The sequence below is a fragment of the Pantherophis guttatus genome, chromosome 5, assembly GCF_059756535.1.
Source record: "Pantherophis guttatus breed Tessera chromosome 5, ASM5975653v1, whole genome shotgun sequence".
Taxonomy (NCBI): Eukaryota; Metazoa; Chordata; class Lepidosauria; order Squamata; family Colubridae; genus Pantherophis; species Pantherophis guttatus.
This window is the reverse complement of record NC_142067.1, coordinates 58,714,454-58,732,939: the sequence shown is the minus strand read 5'-3', so window position 1 is coordinate 58,732,939 and position 18,486 is coordinate 58,714,454. Positions and strand designations below refer to the sequence as shown.

The window sequence follows — 18,486 nt, the reverse complement described above, 5'->3', positions numbered from 1 at the left end:
CATGCACCTCAGCCAACCATCTTTTGCTCAACTTACAGAGAATTGTAGGCCTGTTTTTATCTTGGGGCTGTGGGAATATGATTTGCAGTTGGGGATGTTTCTATCAGTCCATGTGCAGGTCGCTCCCTGCTGGCTCTAAGATTCTCTGGTGGTGCATCTCCCTGAATAGACCCAAGATCTATTTATTTATTTATTTTTAAAGATTTTTATTAGATTATAGAATAAAATACAAAAATATGAAAGCAAATAATAGGACATAGTGGGGAGAAAAGGGAGAAAGAAAAGTGAAGAAGAAAAGAAAAGAAAAAGCATTGATATCCTACTCTCTCTGTTGCAGTAGAATAAAGCATTAACATCAAACCTCAACTTTTTACTTTTCCAAAATAATATAAACTAGCCATTTCTATAATAACAAACCAATCTAATCAGTAAAACCCAAAATCAAAGTTTCATCTTTTTCCACCTCAAGCATAAAGTCCAGAAGCGGTCTCCATGTAGCAAAATAAAATATTTATGTTCTTTTCTTTAATCAAAACAATCAATTTAGCTGTTCTGACCTAGGCTTCCTGAGTCATTAAAACGCATGAGTAGTCCCAAAAACCTCTTATTGCAACAGCTCTGAATTCTGTTCATTCACAGATGAATCTCAATTAATTGTAAAAAATCTTCGGGATAAGTCCTTTGGGATAATCACCCACCTTTAGCTCCCTTGACATACTGCCAAAGACCTAATTGGCAAAGCCACATGGAGTCCAGAATCAAACAGAGCTTCAGGCTTTAAGCTGAACAGAATGAACAAACATTGCTTCCTGCAAAGGCCCACGTGCCTTTGCTCCTCTTTTAAGTCTTATGGGAGGGGCCAATCATCTCCAAGCCCTACTCCCGAGCCATCCCTTTTGTTTTAACTGTTCTTGCCTTCTGGCAGCTCTGCGCATGTGCGCCCTGGGAACAGGCTCTGCCTGTTCCTCTGCCTCTCTGATGTCTGACTCTGGAGGCTCCGGAGTCCGCACATAACTTCCAAATGGCCCTGGCCCCATCTCTGCCTCCAACGCAGAGCCCTCGTCTGAGCCTTCCCCAGACTCCAGGACTGGCCCATGTTCCTCCCCAACCTCCTCACTGTCCGACTCTTAACTGAGTCAGCCTTGATCATCCTTACTTAGCCTGATATATTTTCCTGGTTGTTCAGGAATTGCTCGAAATCTTAATTGAAATGCCTTAATCTGAGATTCCAAAATTGTTATGTCGCCCAATTCAGCTTCACACAATTTGTGTCTTCTCCAATTTGTACTTCGTAAGGTCCACTCTATCCTTCACCTGTTCAGTGTCTCCATTCCAACATTTTTTTCTCCCAGAGTTCCCTTGCTAGAGCATCAATCTCGGTTTCAAGCTTTATTCCCATCGATTGAATTAATTCATGCGTTATGGCTGTGTATTCATCCATAAAAGGCCTTAGAAGCTCTATATCGCCTGATAATCTCTCAAGTCTCTGTGTTATTTCATCTGGTCATTGTGACAATATATAACTGAGATTTAAAATTTTGAACTTAATTATTTTATACAATTATTTTAATTTTAAAATTAATTTAAATATTTTAATTTTTTTTAATTAATAATTTTGAGTTATAGATTTTTAGAGTTATGGCTTTGTAACATAAAATCCACTTGGTTTAATGATGCTAGTGAGATATTTTAAAAAATTAGCAATACTATGGTTCCACAAAAAGGAAACAACAGGCTGCAAGTAGAGAAAGCCTCTTTCAGCATGAAAGGTAAATATACAGAAAAACTAGTGCTTAAGAAGCGATAGCACCCTTTATTGTCCATTATGAATGGCTGGTTCTTCCACAGTGAACTTGCATGGTTGCCCCACCCCAGCCAGGGACTCACCTTCTTCTCCAAGAAGCAGTCTGAGAGTGTCTGGCTACTCAGGGAAGCAAAAGGATTGATTTTCAAAGCCTCTCCTTTCCCGGAGAGGTTTCTTCTGGCTTAGAAAACTTTCTCAACCTGTAACTGTGGAGAAACGGTAAAGAGATCAACATCTCTGCTACATCAAGGGCGAGTAGTTCCGCCAGAAGTAAGAGGCAAGACCTATTTAAACGTGTGCCTTAAGCATTTGATGGACCTTATTTTACAGGGAGCATAGGATTGTGCTTTGGGCTTTGGTACACAGTTCAACAGTGTTGTTTCCCAGAGACCAACCAAACTTAGCCTTGGACCAGATCATGCCTATACATCTTTTCTATGCTTGCATAATCTATGGATTATGGTGGGTTCTGTGGTTTTCATAGGTGGTTCAGATGATGAAATGGCATAAGAGATACCCACTGAAGGAAAACAAATAGTGAATCCAAACATGGGTAAGAATCATTCTTAAGGATTACTTGTGATGATAAGGGCAACAAAATCTACTTAATTTTCTGCCCTTATTGCATCTCTAGAGAGCTGGCCAGTGACCCTGTTTACAGTGACCTGGTCCCTTCTTTGTTTTTGTTTTTTATTTATTTTTATTGATTTTACAACAACAACACAACACAACATACAAAACACAAACACACAATATGTGTTTCGTTTTATATATCAGTTTTGTTCCTCTTACTTTCTACTATATATATTCCCCATTTTTCCTATCCTTTATTATCATTATCTTTATCATCCCTTTTACACATTTGTCAGCTTCTTCTCTCCATCGTTTATTCACATTTACTTTCCCTAATCTCGAGCCAATCATATCACTTATTCCATACTTGATAATGTTCTGTATCTTCCTTTTCTTTTATTTCTTTCGTTAATTTATCCATCTCCGCACCGTTCAGGATTTTCTTAATTATTTCTTCCTCTGTTGGAATCTTTTCACTTTTCCAGGACTGTGCGTAGATTATCCTTGCCGCTGTAATTATATGCAGAATCAAATATCTAATTTCTTTACTGTAAGTTCTGTTCAATATCCCCAGTAAAAACGTTTCTGGTTTCCAATTCACATTATAGTCAATTATCTCTTCTATCCAACTTCTAATTTTCATTAGAAAATTATTGTTCGCATTGGGACATGTCCACCAGAGATGATAATATGTTCCGGGGACTTTTTTACATTTCCAACAATTTGGAGAATTGTTCAGAAACATTTTAGCAAGTCGTACTGGTGTGAAGTGCCATCTGTAGAACATTTTTAACTGGTTTTCCTTGAATGCCGTTGAAAGACTCAATTTAATGTTTATTTCCCATAATGTTTCCCATTTCTCCAATTCTATATTGTAGCCAAAATTTTTAGCCCATCTAATCATGGTATCTTTAACTACCTCTTCTTCCATTTTATACCTCAGTAGATATTGGTATATATTATTAATTAATTTTATCTCTGTTCCATGAATAATTTTATCTAATTCTTGCAGCTCCTTTCGTATTTCATATATCTTTTTATCTCTTACGAATTTAGATTGCACTTGTGCAAATGTCCACCAATCCATCATCCTACCGATTTCTTGTTCCAATTCTTGTTTTGTTTTCAAATCTCCCTGATCATTTACCAATTCCTTATATCTAATTATCTTATTTTTCTCCAATAAATTTGAGTATATCAATGCTTGGTGATAACCCCATTGGGATTCTAGTACAGTGTTTTTGTTTTGTTTTTTCCCAAATCTGTAGCAATGCATTCCTGATCAAATGTGTTTGAAAATATTTATGTGATTTATATTTCTCATCCCACAGGAATGCATGCCACCCTGCTTGCAGGTCATGACCTTCTTTTGTTAGTACTCTTATTTTTCAGCTCCATCCAGTCTTTTAACCATACTAAACTTGCCACTTGGTGATAAATTTCCCATTCTGGTAATGCCAATCCTCCTCTATCCTTTGTGTCTTGCAAAAGTTTTGATTTAATCCTGGGCTTTTTCCCTTGCCATATAAATCTGGAAATTAATTTATTTAATTCTTGAAAAAATGTTTTCCCTAATTTTAATGGTATCACTTGGAACAGAAATAAAATTATCGGCAATATATTCATTTTCATTGTTGCGGTCCTCCCTAGAAATGAGATTTGTAATTTTTCCCAATTTCCTAAGTCTTTTTTTATTTGGTGTATCAATTTATCATAGTTGTCCTCCTTAATTGAGAAACATTTCGCTGTAAGCCAAATTCCTAGATATCTTATTTTCTTAGTTACCTTCATTTTTATTTTGTCCTCCAATTCCTTTTCCTGACCTTTGTAAAAAAAAATTGTTATTAATTTTGACTTATCCTTATTAATTTTGAGTCCCGCTACTTCACCAAATTCTTCTATCTTTTGTATCAATTTAGAACCGTTTCTAATGGATCTTCCAAAATAAATATCATGTCATCAGCAAATGCTTGAGTCTTGTATTCTTCCTTCCTAATTTTTAAGCCCCTTATTTCCTGATCTTCCCTAATTTTCGTTAGAAGAGTTTCGAGTGATAAAATAAATAGAAGAGGAGAAAGGGGACATCCTTGCCTAACCCCTTTTGGAATATAAATTTTTTCTATCAACCCCTCATTTATAACTACCCTAGCTATTTGTTTGGAATATACTTTCCCCACCATTTTTTCAAATCTTTCACCCAATTCCATATACTTTAATTGTGTTGTAATGAAGTTCCAATTCAAATTGTCAAAGGCCTTTTGGGCATCAAGGAAAACCAGTGCCGCTTGCTTTTCCGGATGGCTTTCATAATATTCAAGGACATTCATTATTATCCTCATGTTATTTTTAATCCCCCACCCCCGGTCAGGAAACCATTTTGGTCCGAAAGTATGCGGATTCCGGGGGTAAGGGGGACATTAGAGTCCGTTCTGTCGAGGGCTTTTCTATCAATGCGCTGAGTGGGAGGGGCAGATATCGCGGGAGTAGGGGGCCGTATCATGTGGGGGTGCGCACTCGCTATCTTCGAGCGGTGGCGTGCCCCGGTCCCCAAAGCCCTTCTCGCACCCCAGGCTATTCAGACTCTCTGGGCCCGAGCCTTCGGCTGTTGTTGTGTAATGCCAGGTCCGTGGTAAATAAAGCCCCCCTCATCTGCGATCTTATTCAGGAGCGGGGAGCGGACCTGGCAGGTATCATGGAGACCTGGTTGAGCCAGGAGGGGGGAGTGCCCCTCGTAGATATGTGCCCATCAGGCTTCCGTGCATTCCATCAGCCGAGAGCTCAGGGCAGGGGCGGAGGGGTGGCGATTATTATAAAGAAAGGTTTTGACCCGAGAGAGACCACTGTTCCACAGATAGCCGGATGTGAGTCCCTTTTTGTGAAGTGAGGCAGTGGAGTACAGATGGGCTTGTTGGTCACATACCTGGATCCCTGCCACATGGCAACGGCCCTGCCCGAGCTGCTCAACATCATAGCCGAGGTGGCGGTTGATACCCCCAGACTTTTAGTCATGGGGGTTTTTAACCTGCCATCTATCGGTGAAACGTCTGAGGTGGCTCGAGAGTTCATGGCTTCCATGACGGCCATGGACTTTACTCAGTTAATTCATGACCCTACTCACACGGGTGGACACCCTCTGGATTTAGTTTTTGTCTCTGGTCAGTGGTCGAGTGGCCTTGATACAGGGGATATAGTCATCGAACCCTTGTCATGGTCTGACCACTCACTCCTTCCACTGGACTTTCTAACCGCTGCACCTCGCTGCAGGGAGGCGGGACCGACCAGGTGGTTCCGCCCCAGGCGCCTGATGGATCTTGATAGGTTCCAGATGGAGCTTGGGCCATTTCCTGAGACTCTGGCTCATGACTCGGCTGAAGACCTGGTGGCCGCCTGGGACAGTGCGTCGTGCCTTTGCGGCCTCTGACCCAGCACCAAACTCACCTAGCTCCTTGGTTCTCCGAGGAGCTGAGGGAGATGAAGCGCCGGAAAAGACGCCTGGAGAGTAGTTGGAGGACCAGCCACTCCGAATCTGACCGAACACTGGTGAGGTCTCATATTAAGACCTACCTAGTGGCAATAAAAGCGGCGAAATCTAGCTATTTTGCCGCTCTTATCGCGTCATCAGAGAATCGCCCAGCCGCCCTGTTTAGGGTGACCCGCTCCCTCCTCCATCTGGAAGCGCGGGATGATCCCTTGCAGGGTCGAGCTGAGGACTTTGTGCAGTATCTGCATGACAAGATCGCTCAGATTTGGGAAGGCCTGGCCTCTGACTGGGTAAGTCCAGACGGGATGACTGAGGCAGGTCTTAAGAATGTTATCTGGGAAGAGTTTGATCCTGTGGCTCCCAAGGACGTGGACAGGATCCTGGGACGGCTGAACGCGACCACATGTTTTTTGGACCCGTGTCCTCCTGGTTGGTACTGGCTTCCCGGGAGGTTACACAAGGCTGGCTCCAGAGGATTGTTAACGCCTCTCTGGGTGAGGGTGTCCTGCTGGCCGCTTTGAAAGAAGTGGTGGTGAGGCCCCTCCTCAAGAAGCCCTCTCTGGATCCGGCTATTTTGGCTAACTATCGTCCAGTCTCCAACCTTCGCTTCGTTGTGAAGGTTGTTGAGAGTGTGGTGGCGTGGCAGCTTCCCCAGTACCTGGATGAAGCTGTCTATCTGGACCCGCTCCAGTCCGGCTTCCGGCCTGGGCACAGCACGGAAATAGCATTGGTCGCGTTGGTGGATGATCTCTGGAGGGCTCGGGATAGGGGTTGCTCCTCTATCCTGGTCCTGTTAGATCTCTGGGGCTGGGGGTGGGGGGCACCGTTCTGCGGTGGTTCTCCTCCTACCTCTCTGACCGGTCGCAATCTGTGTTGACAGGGGGGCAGCGGTCGACCCTGAGGCACCTTGCTTGTGGGGTTCTACAAGGGTCGGTCCTCTCGTCCCTTCTGTTCAACATTTATGTGAAGCTGCTGGGTGAGATCATCCGTGGCTTTGGGGTGGAGTTCCATCAGTACGCTGACGACACTCAGCTGTACATCTCCACCCCAGGCCACCCCAACGACGCCCTTGAGGTGATGTCCCAGTGCCTGGAGGCCGTGCGAGCCTGGATGGGGGGAAACAGGCTCCGACTCAACCCTTCCAAGACCGAGTGGCTGTGGCTTCCGGCGTCCCGATATAGCCAGCTGGTGCCATCGCTGGCTATTGGGGGCGAATCATTGGCCCCCACGGAGAGGGCTCGCAACTTAGGCGTCCTCCTTGACGCACGGCTGTCTTTAGAAGAGCATATGACATCCGTGGCCAGGGGGGCTTTTTATCAGGTTCGCCTGATACACCAGTTGCGTCCCTTTCTGGATCGGGACTCCCTACGCACGGTCACTCAAGCACTCGTCACTTCCCGCGTGGACTACTGCAATGCTCTCTACATGGGGCTCCCCTTGGGGTGCACCCGGAGGCTGCAGTTGGTCCAGAATGCGGCCGCGCGGGAGATTATGGGAGCGACAGGGCGCTCCCACGTGACACCTCTCCTGCGCGAGCTGCACTGGCTTCCTGTGGTCTTCTGGGTGCGCTTCAAGGTGTTGGTGATCACCTTTAAAGCACTCCATGGCTTAGGGCCGGGGTATTTGCGAGACTGCCTTCTGCCGCCAATAGCCTCCCACCGGCCAGTTCACTCGCACAGAGAGGGCCTCCTCAGGGTGCCGTCGGCCAGACAGTGCCGGCTGGCGACCCCCAGGGGGAGAGCCTTCTCTGTGGCGGCACCAGCCCTCTGGAATGACCTACCCCCTGAGATACACACGATATCAGACCTCCGGACTTTTCGTCGGGCCCTGAAAACACACTTATTCCATCTAGCCGGGCTGGCTTGATCCCATCCTCTCAGTTTTAATTGATTCGGTTTTAATCTGAGTTGTTTTAAATTATTTGGGCCAAAATTATTTAATTGTTTTTAAATTGTTTTTAAATTTTGTATACTATGTTTTATTTTAGCTGTGCACCGCCCTGAGTCCTGCGGGAGAAGGGCGGTATAAAAATAAAAATAAATAAAATAAATAAATAAAATAAATAAATATAATTATTCAAAAAAAATTTAATCTCCCCACTATTATTGTTGCAAATGTTTTATAATCTGTGTTCAGCAAAGAATTTGGCTTATAGTTTTGGATTTGTTGTATATCTGTGCCTTCTTTGGGTATGAGGGTAATGATCACCTCTGTCCAGGTTGCCGGAATTTTTGCTATTTCTATCGCCTCATTACAAGTCTCCAACATTATCCATTGTAGTACCTCTTGTGTATTTTTATATAACTCAATCGGAATCCCATCTAGGCCTGATAGTTTATTGATCTTTTGTTTTTTCAAGGCTGTTTCAAATTCATTTATTGTTATTGGTCTATTTAACATTTCTCTTTGTTCATCAGAAATTTTTCCCATTTTGGCCACTTCTATGTATTGTTTAACTTTCCCATCTGCTATGTGTCCCTGCTTGTAAAGCTTTGTAAAGAAGTTTTGTATTATTTCCTTTTTTTCTTCTCTCCTATACTGTATTACACCATTTTCATCTTGTAACTGTTGTATTATTCTCCTTCCTTTTTCTTTTCTTAATTTATATGCTAGCCATCGGCCTGTTTTATTCATATTCTCAAAATAATTTTGTTTCACTATCCTCATTTTCTGTGCTATTTCTTTTTGTGTTATCAAATTAATCTTATGTTTCCTAATGTTCCATTTTTCCTCTATCTTTTTATTTTGTGGATCCTTTTGTACATCATATTCAATTTTTAAAAATTCTTCCCGCAAGCTTTCTAGTTGCACTCTCTTTTCTTTATTTTTCTTAGAATTATATGCAATGGTCAATCCCCTTATATAGGCTTTTGTGGTATTCCACAAGTTTTGTATCGAAGTATCTTTTTTTTTTTTTTTATTTGAAAAAATGTTTTCAACTCCCTCTCTAACATCTGTCTATATTTTTTATCTTTACACAAATTCTGATTCGTTGTCCATCGTTTATTTTCCATTTTAATATAATTGGATTGTGATCGGCCCAATCATTTACTCCTATTTCAATTTCTTCTATTTCATTTTGAATTTCTGCTGTTGTCCAGGCCATATCGATCCTGGACCACGAGTGATGTGGGTATGAATAAAATGTATATTGTTTATGTGTCTCTCTCCATAAGTCTCGCAGATTGAACTCGGATGCTGTATCAAAAAAGGCTCTTGGTAACAAACTTTTTTTCTTTTTATTTTTTTTACTACTTTTATAGTCTCTCTCGACTTATACCACCAAATTAAAGTCCCCACTCATACAAATCCTTTCCTAGTCCATGTCCACTAATTTCTTGTGTACATTTGTAAAGAATTCTTGTTGATTTTTATTTGGTGCATAAATTACTGTAAGTAGCATTTGTTTCTGTTCTATCTCCAATTCCACCATCAAGATTCTACCTTCGTCGTCTGCATATCTTAGATTTTATTTTATTTTTTCCTTTACATATATGGCAATACCTCCTTTCTTTTTATCTGCTAAAGTTGTATAATGTTCCTAATTTTCTATTTTCTAATAATTTTCTGTATTCTTTTTGTATATGAACCTCTTGGAGGCATATCACTTCAGCTTCCAATTTCCTTAATGTATTTAATATTAGTGTCCTTTTCTATGGGATATTTAATCCATTAATATTTACTGAGAAAAGCTTACTTGCTTCTCCCAAATTCTACTTGATCTGTCTTTTTGTGTTTCTAGTCTCTCTTACTACCCTTCCTTTTGCTCCTTCTCTTTCTATGCAGTCTTTTTCTTGTTTCTTTTATAAGTCTTTCTCTATTTCTATTTCTTCCGATTTCTCTTCCTCCTGGCTTCTAGTCTCTTAATACTTCTCTACTCCCTTGATCATCCCCCTGCACAAAGTGGTATTCATAAAATTCTTTTGCCTTCTCCAGTGAATCAATCCTATACTTTTTTTCTTGCCATGTCACAAGTAAGCCCTCAGGTATCAACCATCGATACAGTACTTTATATTTAATTACACCAACAAACATTACACCAACAAATTCTTCCACAAGTCAAAGATCGATAGTTAATATGTTAGGAAAAGAAAAAACAGAACAGGCAATGAGTGTACAAATTATGCAGATAGCATTACAATTAATACAGGAAACAACGATGAAGACCTAGGAGACAATGGCAGATAACCACGAGGAGACGAGAGTTGGTCCCAAAGTTGGTCCCAAATACAACAAACAATGGTAGAAAATGAACAGAGAATCCAAAAAGTGGAAATAAAAATTGATCAGATTGACAAGCAAATGGAAATGTGGGAAAAGAAATCGATGCAAATAAATAGAGAATTGGCCGAATCGATCATATTTCTGGAAATGGAGAAAGCTTCTTATTTCTTTAGATTTCAAAATATTGTTGAAGAGAAAGAAGAAGATTTAGGAGAGAAAATGGCAGAAATTGTGGCGGAGATATTAGGAAAAGATGTCTCCTCTTCTTGTCTTACTTCCAGCATATTCAATGGCTCCAAAATATTCAATAAACACTGTCCCCTTCTTTGTGTCAATAATTTCTTGTTTGTAGTTATCTTTTCCTTCCTCAAAGTTAAGTTCCCTTAGTTAACACTTCGTTCTCCACTGTCCAATTGTCCCTTCAGCTTTTTATAATCCTTCACGTCAGTTTCTCAAAATCCTTCAGTCGCCATTTTTCATTCAGTCAATACATCCCCAATGGTATCTTCCGTTTCCTCTCCCATTCACAATCTCTTTAATCTGTTTCTAATCTTTTCTTTTTTATCAGCTCCTCTCTTTGGACTCTCCCCTTCTTCGCAGTTTTCTTAATCCAGTCTGTTTCTCAATTCTCTGCTTTGTCCTCTTTTAGTCGCCACCTTCTCGACACTTTGTGTTTTTCCTCTTATTCGCCTTACTAATTTCGCGCCGTCTCTCGCCAAAACTTCCTAACTTCCTTCTGGGATTCCTCACGTTTCCAGAACGAGGCTGTCACTTTAAATTTTCACTTCCCACTCTCACAGCCGCCAGCACTCCAAGCTGATCTTGAAGACCAGCTCCTTCTTCACTAAGTTTTAAGAGTGCCACTCCAATCAACTTGGGGGTTTGCCTTCCACTCAAGTCTCTTGAGCTTCCTCTTTAATTTGCCATTCTCTACGCGATTGGTAATGCCCTAGAAGAGCTTTTAATGAAGATATTTCGAGCTTTAGGAGCGGAGCCCCGTTCCCTCGCCTGCTCCATGCTGTCATCACTGCCGGAAGCCCTACCTGGTCCCTTCTTTGTAAGGGGGACTCCCAGGAATTCTTGCAGAGCTGAAGTTTATTCTAGGCACTTGTCGGATAAAGTTGCTCATATTTGCTCAAAGTTGGAATTCAGCTCTGTAATACTAAGAAGTTGTCTGAGGTATGGTCTTGCATGGAAAAACTTGAATCTATTTGCTCTAATGAAGTGGAGCTGTGAGTTTGGTCACCTGTGTTTTAAATCCCCATTATTTCTGGTCGATTAAGGTCTGTTTGGAAGATAGCTGGTGGTTCAGCCTATGGGGTGGTGATAAATGGTTCTCTATGAGAGAGAACGTTTTATCTGCCTTGAAGGAGGCAATTGTCCACCCCCTACTTAAGAGATCATCCCTGGACTTTGAACATGATATTGTTCTGGGCCAGCTCAGGATTAGGAGTAGGAGGAACTGTATGGTCTAGGGAAACTAAGAACAGGACAAATTTCTCAAAATATTTTTTTATTGCTGTTTGTGTATAGATAGGAATCTTGCCAGATTAAAGTACACTCAGCATATCTATCAGACAAATGCTGTGAAGCATTACAGAAAAACTTTTCTTCCTGCATACCAACAACTCAATGCTGAATTGTCGCTTCATTCCTTCTCCCTGCAAATTGATACAAGATTCCATCGCAGACATCATGTTTCTTCTCCTTGACTCTGGATCCACTCATTGTTGATCAGAAGGGAGAGATTGAGTCTGAAGCCTTTGCATTCTCCCCAATTCTATTTAACATCTACATGAAGCTGTTGGGCAAAGTCATCCACTGGCATGGAGTACAGTATCATCAGTATGCCAATGATAATAAGTTGTACATCTCCATCCTGGGCTGACCATGTGATGCTTCCCAATGCCTGAAGGCAATCAGGGTTTGGATGAGGGAAAATTGGCTATGGCTCAACCCCGGAAAGATTGAGTGATGTGTGTTTGTCCGTGTGTTTGTGTGTATAATTATATAGAATTGTAATGTATCTATAGTCTTTATAACATCACTGTTGATGTTTTAAAGAACAAACATCAACAGTAAGGTTATAAAGGGAAATAATTATCTTAAACAATAATTACATTATTAGACTTTTAGTCATGGGGGATTTTAACCTGCCATCTATCAGTGAAACGTCTGAGGTGGCTCGAGAGTTCATGGCTTCCATGACGGCCATGAACCTTACTCAGTTAATTCATCACCCTACTCACATAGGTGGACACACTCTGGAGTTAGTTTTTGTCTCTGGTCAGTGGTCGAGTGGCCTTGATACAGGGGATATAGTCATCGAACCCTTGTCATGGTCTGACTACTCACTCCTTCGACTGGACTTTCTAACCGCTGCACCTCGCTGCAGGGAGGCGGGACCGACCAGGTGGTTCCGCCCCAGGCGCCTGATGGATCCTGATAGGTTCCAGATGGAGCTTGGGCCATTTCCTGAGACTCTGGCTCATGACTCGGCTGAAGACCTGGTGGCCGCTTGGGATAGTGCAGCCACCGGGGCTTTGGACCGCGTTGTGCCTTTGCGGCCTCTGACCCGGCACCAAACTCACCTAGCTCCTTGGTTCTCCGAGGAGCTGAGGGAGATGAAGCGCCGGAAAAGACGCCTGGAGAGTAGTTGGAGGACCAGCCACTCCGAATCCAACCGAACACTGGTGAGGTCTCATATTAAGACCTACCTAGTGGCAATAAAAGCGATGAAATCTAGCTATTTTACCGCTCTTATCGCGTCATCAGAGAACCGCCCAGCCGCCCTGTTTAGGGTGACCCACTCCCTTCTCCATCTGGAAGCGCGGGATGATCCCTTGCAGGTTCGAGCTGAGGATTTTATGCAGTATCTGTATGACAAGATCGCTCAGATTCGGGATGGCCTGGCCTCTGACTGGGTAAGTCCGGACGGGATGACTGAGGCAGGTCTTGAGAGTGTTATCTGGGAGGAGTTTGATCCTGTGGCTCCCGAGGACGTGGACAGGATCCTGGGACGGCTGAACGCGACCACATGTTTATTGGACCCGTGTCCCTCCTGGTTGGTACTGGCTTCCCGGGAGGTTACACGAGGCTGGCTCCAGAGGATTGTTAACGCTTCATTGAGAGAGGGGGTCCTGCCGGCCACTTTGAAAGAAGCGGTGGTGAGGCCCCTCCTCAAGAAGCCCTCTCTGGATCCGGCTATTTTGGCTAACTATCGTCCAGTCTCCAACCTTTGCTTCGTTGTGAAGGTTGTTGAGAGTGTCGTGGCACGGCAGCTTCCCCGGTACCTGGATGAAGCTGTCTATCTAGACCCGCTCCAGTCCGGCTTCCGGCCTGGGCACAGCACAGAAACGGCATTGGTCGCGTTGGTGGATGATCTCTGGAGGGCTCGGGATAGGGGTTGTTCCTCTATCCTGATCCTGTTAGATCTCTCAGCGGCTTTTGATACCATCGACCATGGTATCATGTTGCACCGGTTGAAGGGGTTGGGGGTGGGGGGCATCGTTTTGCGGTGGTTCTCCTCCTACCTCTCTGACCGGTCGCAATCCGTGTTGACGGGGGCAGCGGTCGACCCCGAGGCGCCTTGTTTGTGGGGTGCCACAAGGGTCGATCCTCTCGCCCCTTCTGTTCAACATTTATGTAAAGCCGTTGGGTGAGATCATCCGTGGCTTTGGGGTGGAGTTCCATCAGTACGCTGACGACACCCAGCTGTACATCTCCACCCCAGGCCACCCCAACGATGCCCTTGAAGTGATGTCCCAGTGCCTGGAGGCCTTGCGGGCCTGGATGGGGAGAAACAGGCTCCGACTCAACCCTTCCAAGACCGAGTGGCTGTGACTTCCGGCGTCCCGATATAGCCAGCTGGTGCCATCGCTGGCTATTGGGGGCGAATCACTGGCCCCCACGGAGAGGGCTTGCCACTTAGGCGTCCTCCTTGACGCACGGCTGTCTTTTGAAGAGCGTATGACGGCCGTGGCCAGGGGGGCTTTTTATCAGGTTCGCCTGATACGTCAGTTGCGTCCCTTTCTGGATCGGGACTCCCTACGCATGGTCACTCAAGCACTCGTCACTTCCCGCGTGGACTACTGCAATGCTCTCTACATGGGGCTCCCCTTGGGGTGCACCCGGAGGCTGCAGTTGGTCCAGAATGCGGCCGCGCAGGGGATTATGGGAGTGACCGGGCGCTCACATATAACACCTCTCCTGCGCAAGCTGCACTGGCTTCCTGTGGTCTTCCGGGTGCGCTTCAAGGTGTTGGTGACCACCTTTAAAGCGCTCCATGGCTTAGGGCCGGGGTATTTGCGAGACCGCCTTCTGCCGCCAATAGCCTCCCACCAACCGGTTCGCTCGCACAGGGAGGGCCTCCTCAGGGTTCTGTCGGCCAGACAATGCTGGCTGGCAACCCCCAGGGGGAGAGCCTTCTCTGTGGCAGCACCTGCCCTCTGGAATGACCTGCCCCCTGAGATACGCACGATATCAGACCTCCGGACTTTTCGTCGGGCCCTGAAAAACACACTTATTCCATCTAGCTGGGCTGGCTTGATCCCATCCTCTCAGTTTTTAATTTTAATTCGGTTTTAATTGGGTTGTTTTAAACTTGGGCCAAAATTATTTAATTGTTTTTAAAATGTTTTTAAATTTTATATGCTATGTTTTTATCTTGGCTGTACACCGCCCTGAGTCCCGCAGGAGAAGGGCGGTATAGAAATAAAATTAAATAAATAAATAAATAAATAAATATATTGAAATCTAATCCTTCATAAATAGAGTTAAGGGCTGGAAGATAAGATATTGATTATAACAGTAGAAGTGAATTGAATATGTTTATCTTAGAAATATTTATAGGCACTTTACATTGTACATATACTGTATATTTGTGTAGACTATACAAATTGTATTAAATTATATGACATTTGCAGGAGGAAAATGAAAAAAAGAGTCATCATAAGGACCATTCAGATAGTGAGTCAACATCTTCGGATAAGTGAGTATATAGTGTTTTACTCTGTTTAATTTCCTTATCCTGTCATACTAATTTCCTTTGTATATTCTGTTTCTTCTGTATGTGATTATGTTGCTACAACTTACTACAAGTGCACTCAAGTATATAAAATAGTGTTCATATTGCTGGAGTCATTTAGAAAGAAAAAAATATCAATGAAACTGTTTGGGCAGGCAGTGCCTCATAAAGGTTTTAAATCTGATTAAAGGCAGGAAAAATAATTTTTTAGTTTTAAAAATAATATCTGCAATTTCACAGTTAAATAAGACCCTCATGGGCCACACCTAAGGCTGATCGCATTCTGGCCTGAATGGCCACCACAAAATTGTAAATTAGCACTGCGCCCACCACCAGCACCTCCATGGTCCACTTCCCGCACAGCCTTGTAGCCAGCTAGCACTTCCCTTTCACCGGGACTGCCCACGGTCCTGCCCCAATGTGGAAAAGCCACGGCCACCGGCAGCACTGCCAACCTCTCCCCTCCCCTGCTCCCTTCCTAGGCATGGAGGAGAGGGAGGGAGGGAGGGAGGGAGGGAGGGAGGGAGGGAGGGAGGGAGGGAAGGAAGGAAGGAAGGAAGGAAGGAAGGAAGGAAGGAAGGAAGGAAGGAAGGAAGGAAGGAAGGAAGGAAGGAAGGAGAAGCAGGGGAGGGAGGGGGAGATTGGAATGAGATGGAGGAGGGTCTGAGGGAAGTCCTGCCTTAGCACTTGGCCACCAGCAGTCCTGCTGCCCTTTTGCCATCCCCTTGCCCCTCCTCCTAGCCTCTCCTGGTGGTCTCCCATCCTATCACTGAGGATGCTTTGGTTACAACACTGAGTCTCCTCCCATGGGACTCCCTCTGAACCACGCATCTTGCATTCCCGCACCCACCATGAGCAACCTGGCCAAGGAGAGCAAGCATAGCAGCAACAGCCTTGAAAAGAAGGTAAGCATAGTTGGGCGCCCCTCGGGGGCTGGGCTGGGCTGCAGGGTCCTGGTGCCCCAGGGGCTCAAGAGCTGGGCTGGGCGCTTGCCCTCTGCTGCCCAGGGCTCTGGGCAACCCATATCACCATCCAGGGGTCCTCTGCGTAGGGCCTGAGAGGGAGAGTGAGGCTCCTCTGGTGGACTAGGCTTTGGCGCTTGCCCTGGTGTCACCTTCCTCCACTGGAAATCTCCAGATCCCCCTTTCCAGCCTTGCCTGATCCCCCACAGGAGGCGGAGGACAGCGCTGCTGTGTGTGGAAGCTTGGAGGAGAAAGTTTGCAGGAAGCAGTTTCCTCCAAGTCCAACTTCTGCCTTGACAGAAGTTCAGAAGAAGAGTGGATGGCGGGGAGCTGCGTGAGAGAAGGCTGCCCCAACAGCATCCTTATCACACATTATTGGAAATGGGAATTCCCTTTTGAGAAGGGCCAGCCTCTCTTGTGCAGGACCAGGGAGCACTGCTACCCTGCCTCCTCCTTTTCTCCAGGCATGATTGGCAGTTTGTAAGCTCAGATGTGAATAAAAATCTCCAAACTTGGAATGGGGTGAGCAAGAGGTGGCAGGGGAGCAGTTAGGGTTGCACAAGAGAGGCTGGCCCTTCTCGAAAGGGAATCCCTCTTTCTAATAGTGGTAATGCTAGCCTATTGGGACACCCTTCCCTCAGGCAGCTCCCCCGCCACACCCTCCTGTTCTCCAGAGATCTGTCAAAGCAGAAGTTAGACTTGGAGGAAACTGCTTCCTGCAAACTTTCTCCTCTGCGCTTCCACACGCAGCAGCGTCGTCCTCCACCTCCTGCTTTGCTGGAAGGAGGCACCAGACAGGGAAATGCCAATGATGTCTAGGATTGGGAGAAGAACATATCCTTTGACATGCTGTGCGCACGCACACACACACACACACACACACACACAAAAACACACCATTCCAAGCTTGAAGACTTTTATACCCACATCTGAGCTTACAAACTGCCAATCATGCCTGGACTTGAGGAGAAGGCCCTCTCCTTCCTCTGTGGATAAAAGTCCCAAAACTTGGAATGTGGTCTGTGTGTGCATGTGCTTGGCTGCCAGCAGTTTGGGGAGGCGCAGTACTTGTGAGTCACTGAGTTGTCCCCATGTCTAGTTAGCTGGTGCGATTTGTTCTGTCCTGACCAGCTGTCCCGAATTAACCATGCCCAGTAAGTGGCGTTGAGCTGGCCACGTCCACCTAGTCACGGTGACCCGGGTACTGGTCTTTTGAGGACAACCATAATGCTGATGCAGCCCTCAATAAAATTGAATTTGACACCCCTGTGTTAGACCAAACTGCACCACTAGACCAAATACATATAATTTTTAAGCTTGCAGTTAATTGGTGCATGAATAAATGCTTCATAACAATGTAACTACTGATCTGGTAGAGGCTTTATTTCATCTAACAGAACTAAAATCTATTAATTATCAATAGCTTAGTAAACATTTAAGCCAGTTTAAATTTATATGTTTGGGGGGTGGGGGGGAAGGTTTGCTAAAAATACATAATCTCTGTCAATGCATTGTTTCATTGCATTCTTTGTCTGATACAATACCCAAAATAAATTATTAAAACCTGTCTTTTCAAATGTATGTATCCTATAAGGTAGTACTCAAAGATTTTTAAATAATTTATTTAAAATATTTTAAAATAAAAAACGAAATATATTTATTGATGTCTTATTTTGTCTTTTAATTTACAGTTCTGGGAAGAGGAAAAGGGGACCTTTTAAAACTATCAAGTTTGGGACCAACGTTGATTTATCAGATGACAAGAAGTAAGTAAAGCCACATATACAATATTAAACACTTTCCTTTTATTACCATTTTTTTCTTAGATTATGTTCCCAAGTATATTTGGCTTCATTATTTTAAGCATTATGATTACAGTGATGGCTATTAGCATATTTTTTAAAATACAAAAATCTACTTAATTAAACAGCCTGTTTTGTACATCATTTGTTTCTAATATTGTGTTGCAAATTCTGCTACAGTTACAATACTCAGTGTAAGACAGTTTAGTTCAGACATGTCAAACACAAGGCCCACAGGCTAGATCTGGCCAGCGATGTAGTTAGATCTGGTCCGCGGGGCCACCCTAGAGACAGCAAAGGACCAGGACCAGACCCAGGCCAGCTGGGCACTGATCTACCACTTGGTGACGGCCATCCAGGCTAGAATGCAGTCAGCCTTAGATCTGCAGGGCTGCCCAAGAGCCAGTGAGGGGCCACCCTGTCCCCTGGGTGCACACACAGGAGGCGGTGAGCACGTGGGGTCTGGTGTTCCTGGTGACCGTCTTACCCCACAGGATGACTGCCTTCTGAGTGCTTCCCTTTCACCCTGGATATTGGCTCCCGCACGCTCACCTCCTCCTGTACTCGCTCCAGGGTGGCCATGCGGGTCAGATCTAAGGCTGACTGCATTCCGG

General features: G+C 44.4%; 1 protein-coding gene across 13 annotated transcripts in view; it reads left to right on the top strand.

Moving 5' to 3' along the window:
- The window catches only part of KDM6A (lysine demethylase 6A), a 277,427-nt gene that overhangs the window by 217,064 nt on the left and 41,877 nt on the right, over positions 1 to 18,486 (top strand). For all 13 annotated transcript variants that reach the window (XM_034423876.3, XM_034423880.3, XM_034423878.3 and 10 more), the window contains 2 exons: positions 15,008 to 15,072; positions 17,762 to 17,836. In XM_034423876.3, coding sequence (XP_034279767.2) covers positions 15,008 to 15,072; positions 17,762 to 17,836 — 140 coding nt within the window. The remainder of the gene's footprint in view (positions 1 to 15,007; positions 15,073 to 17,761; positions 17,837 to 18,486) is intronic.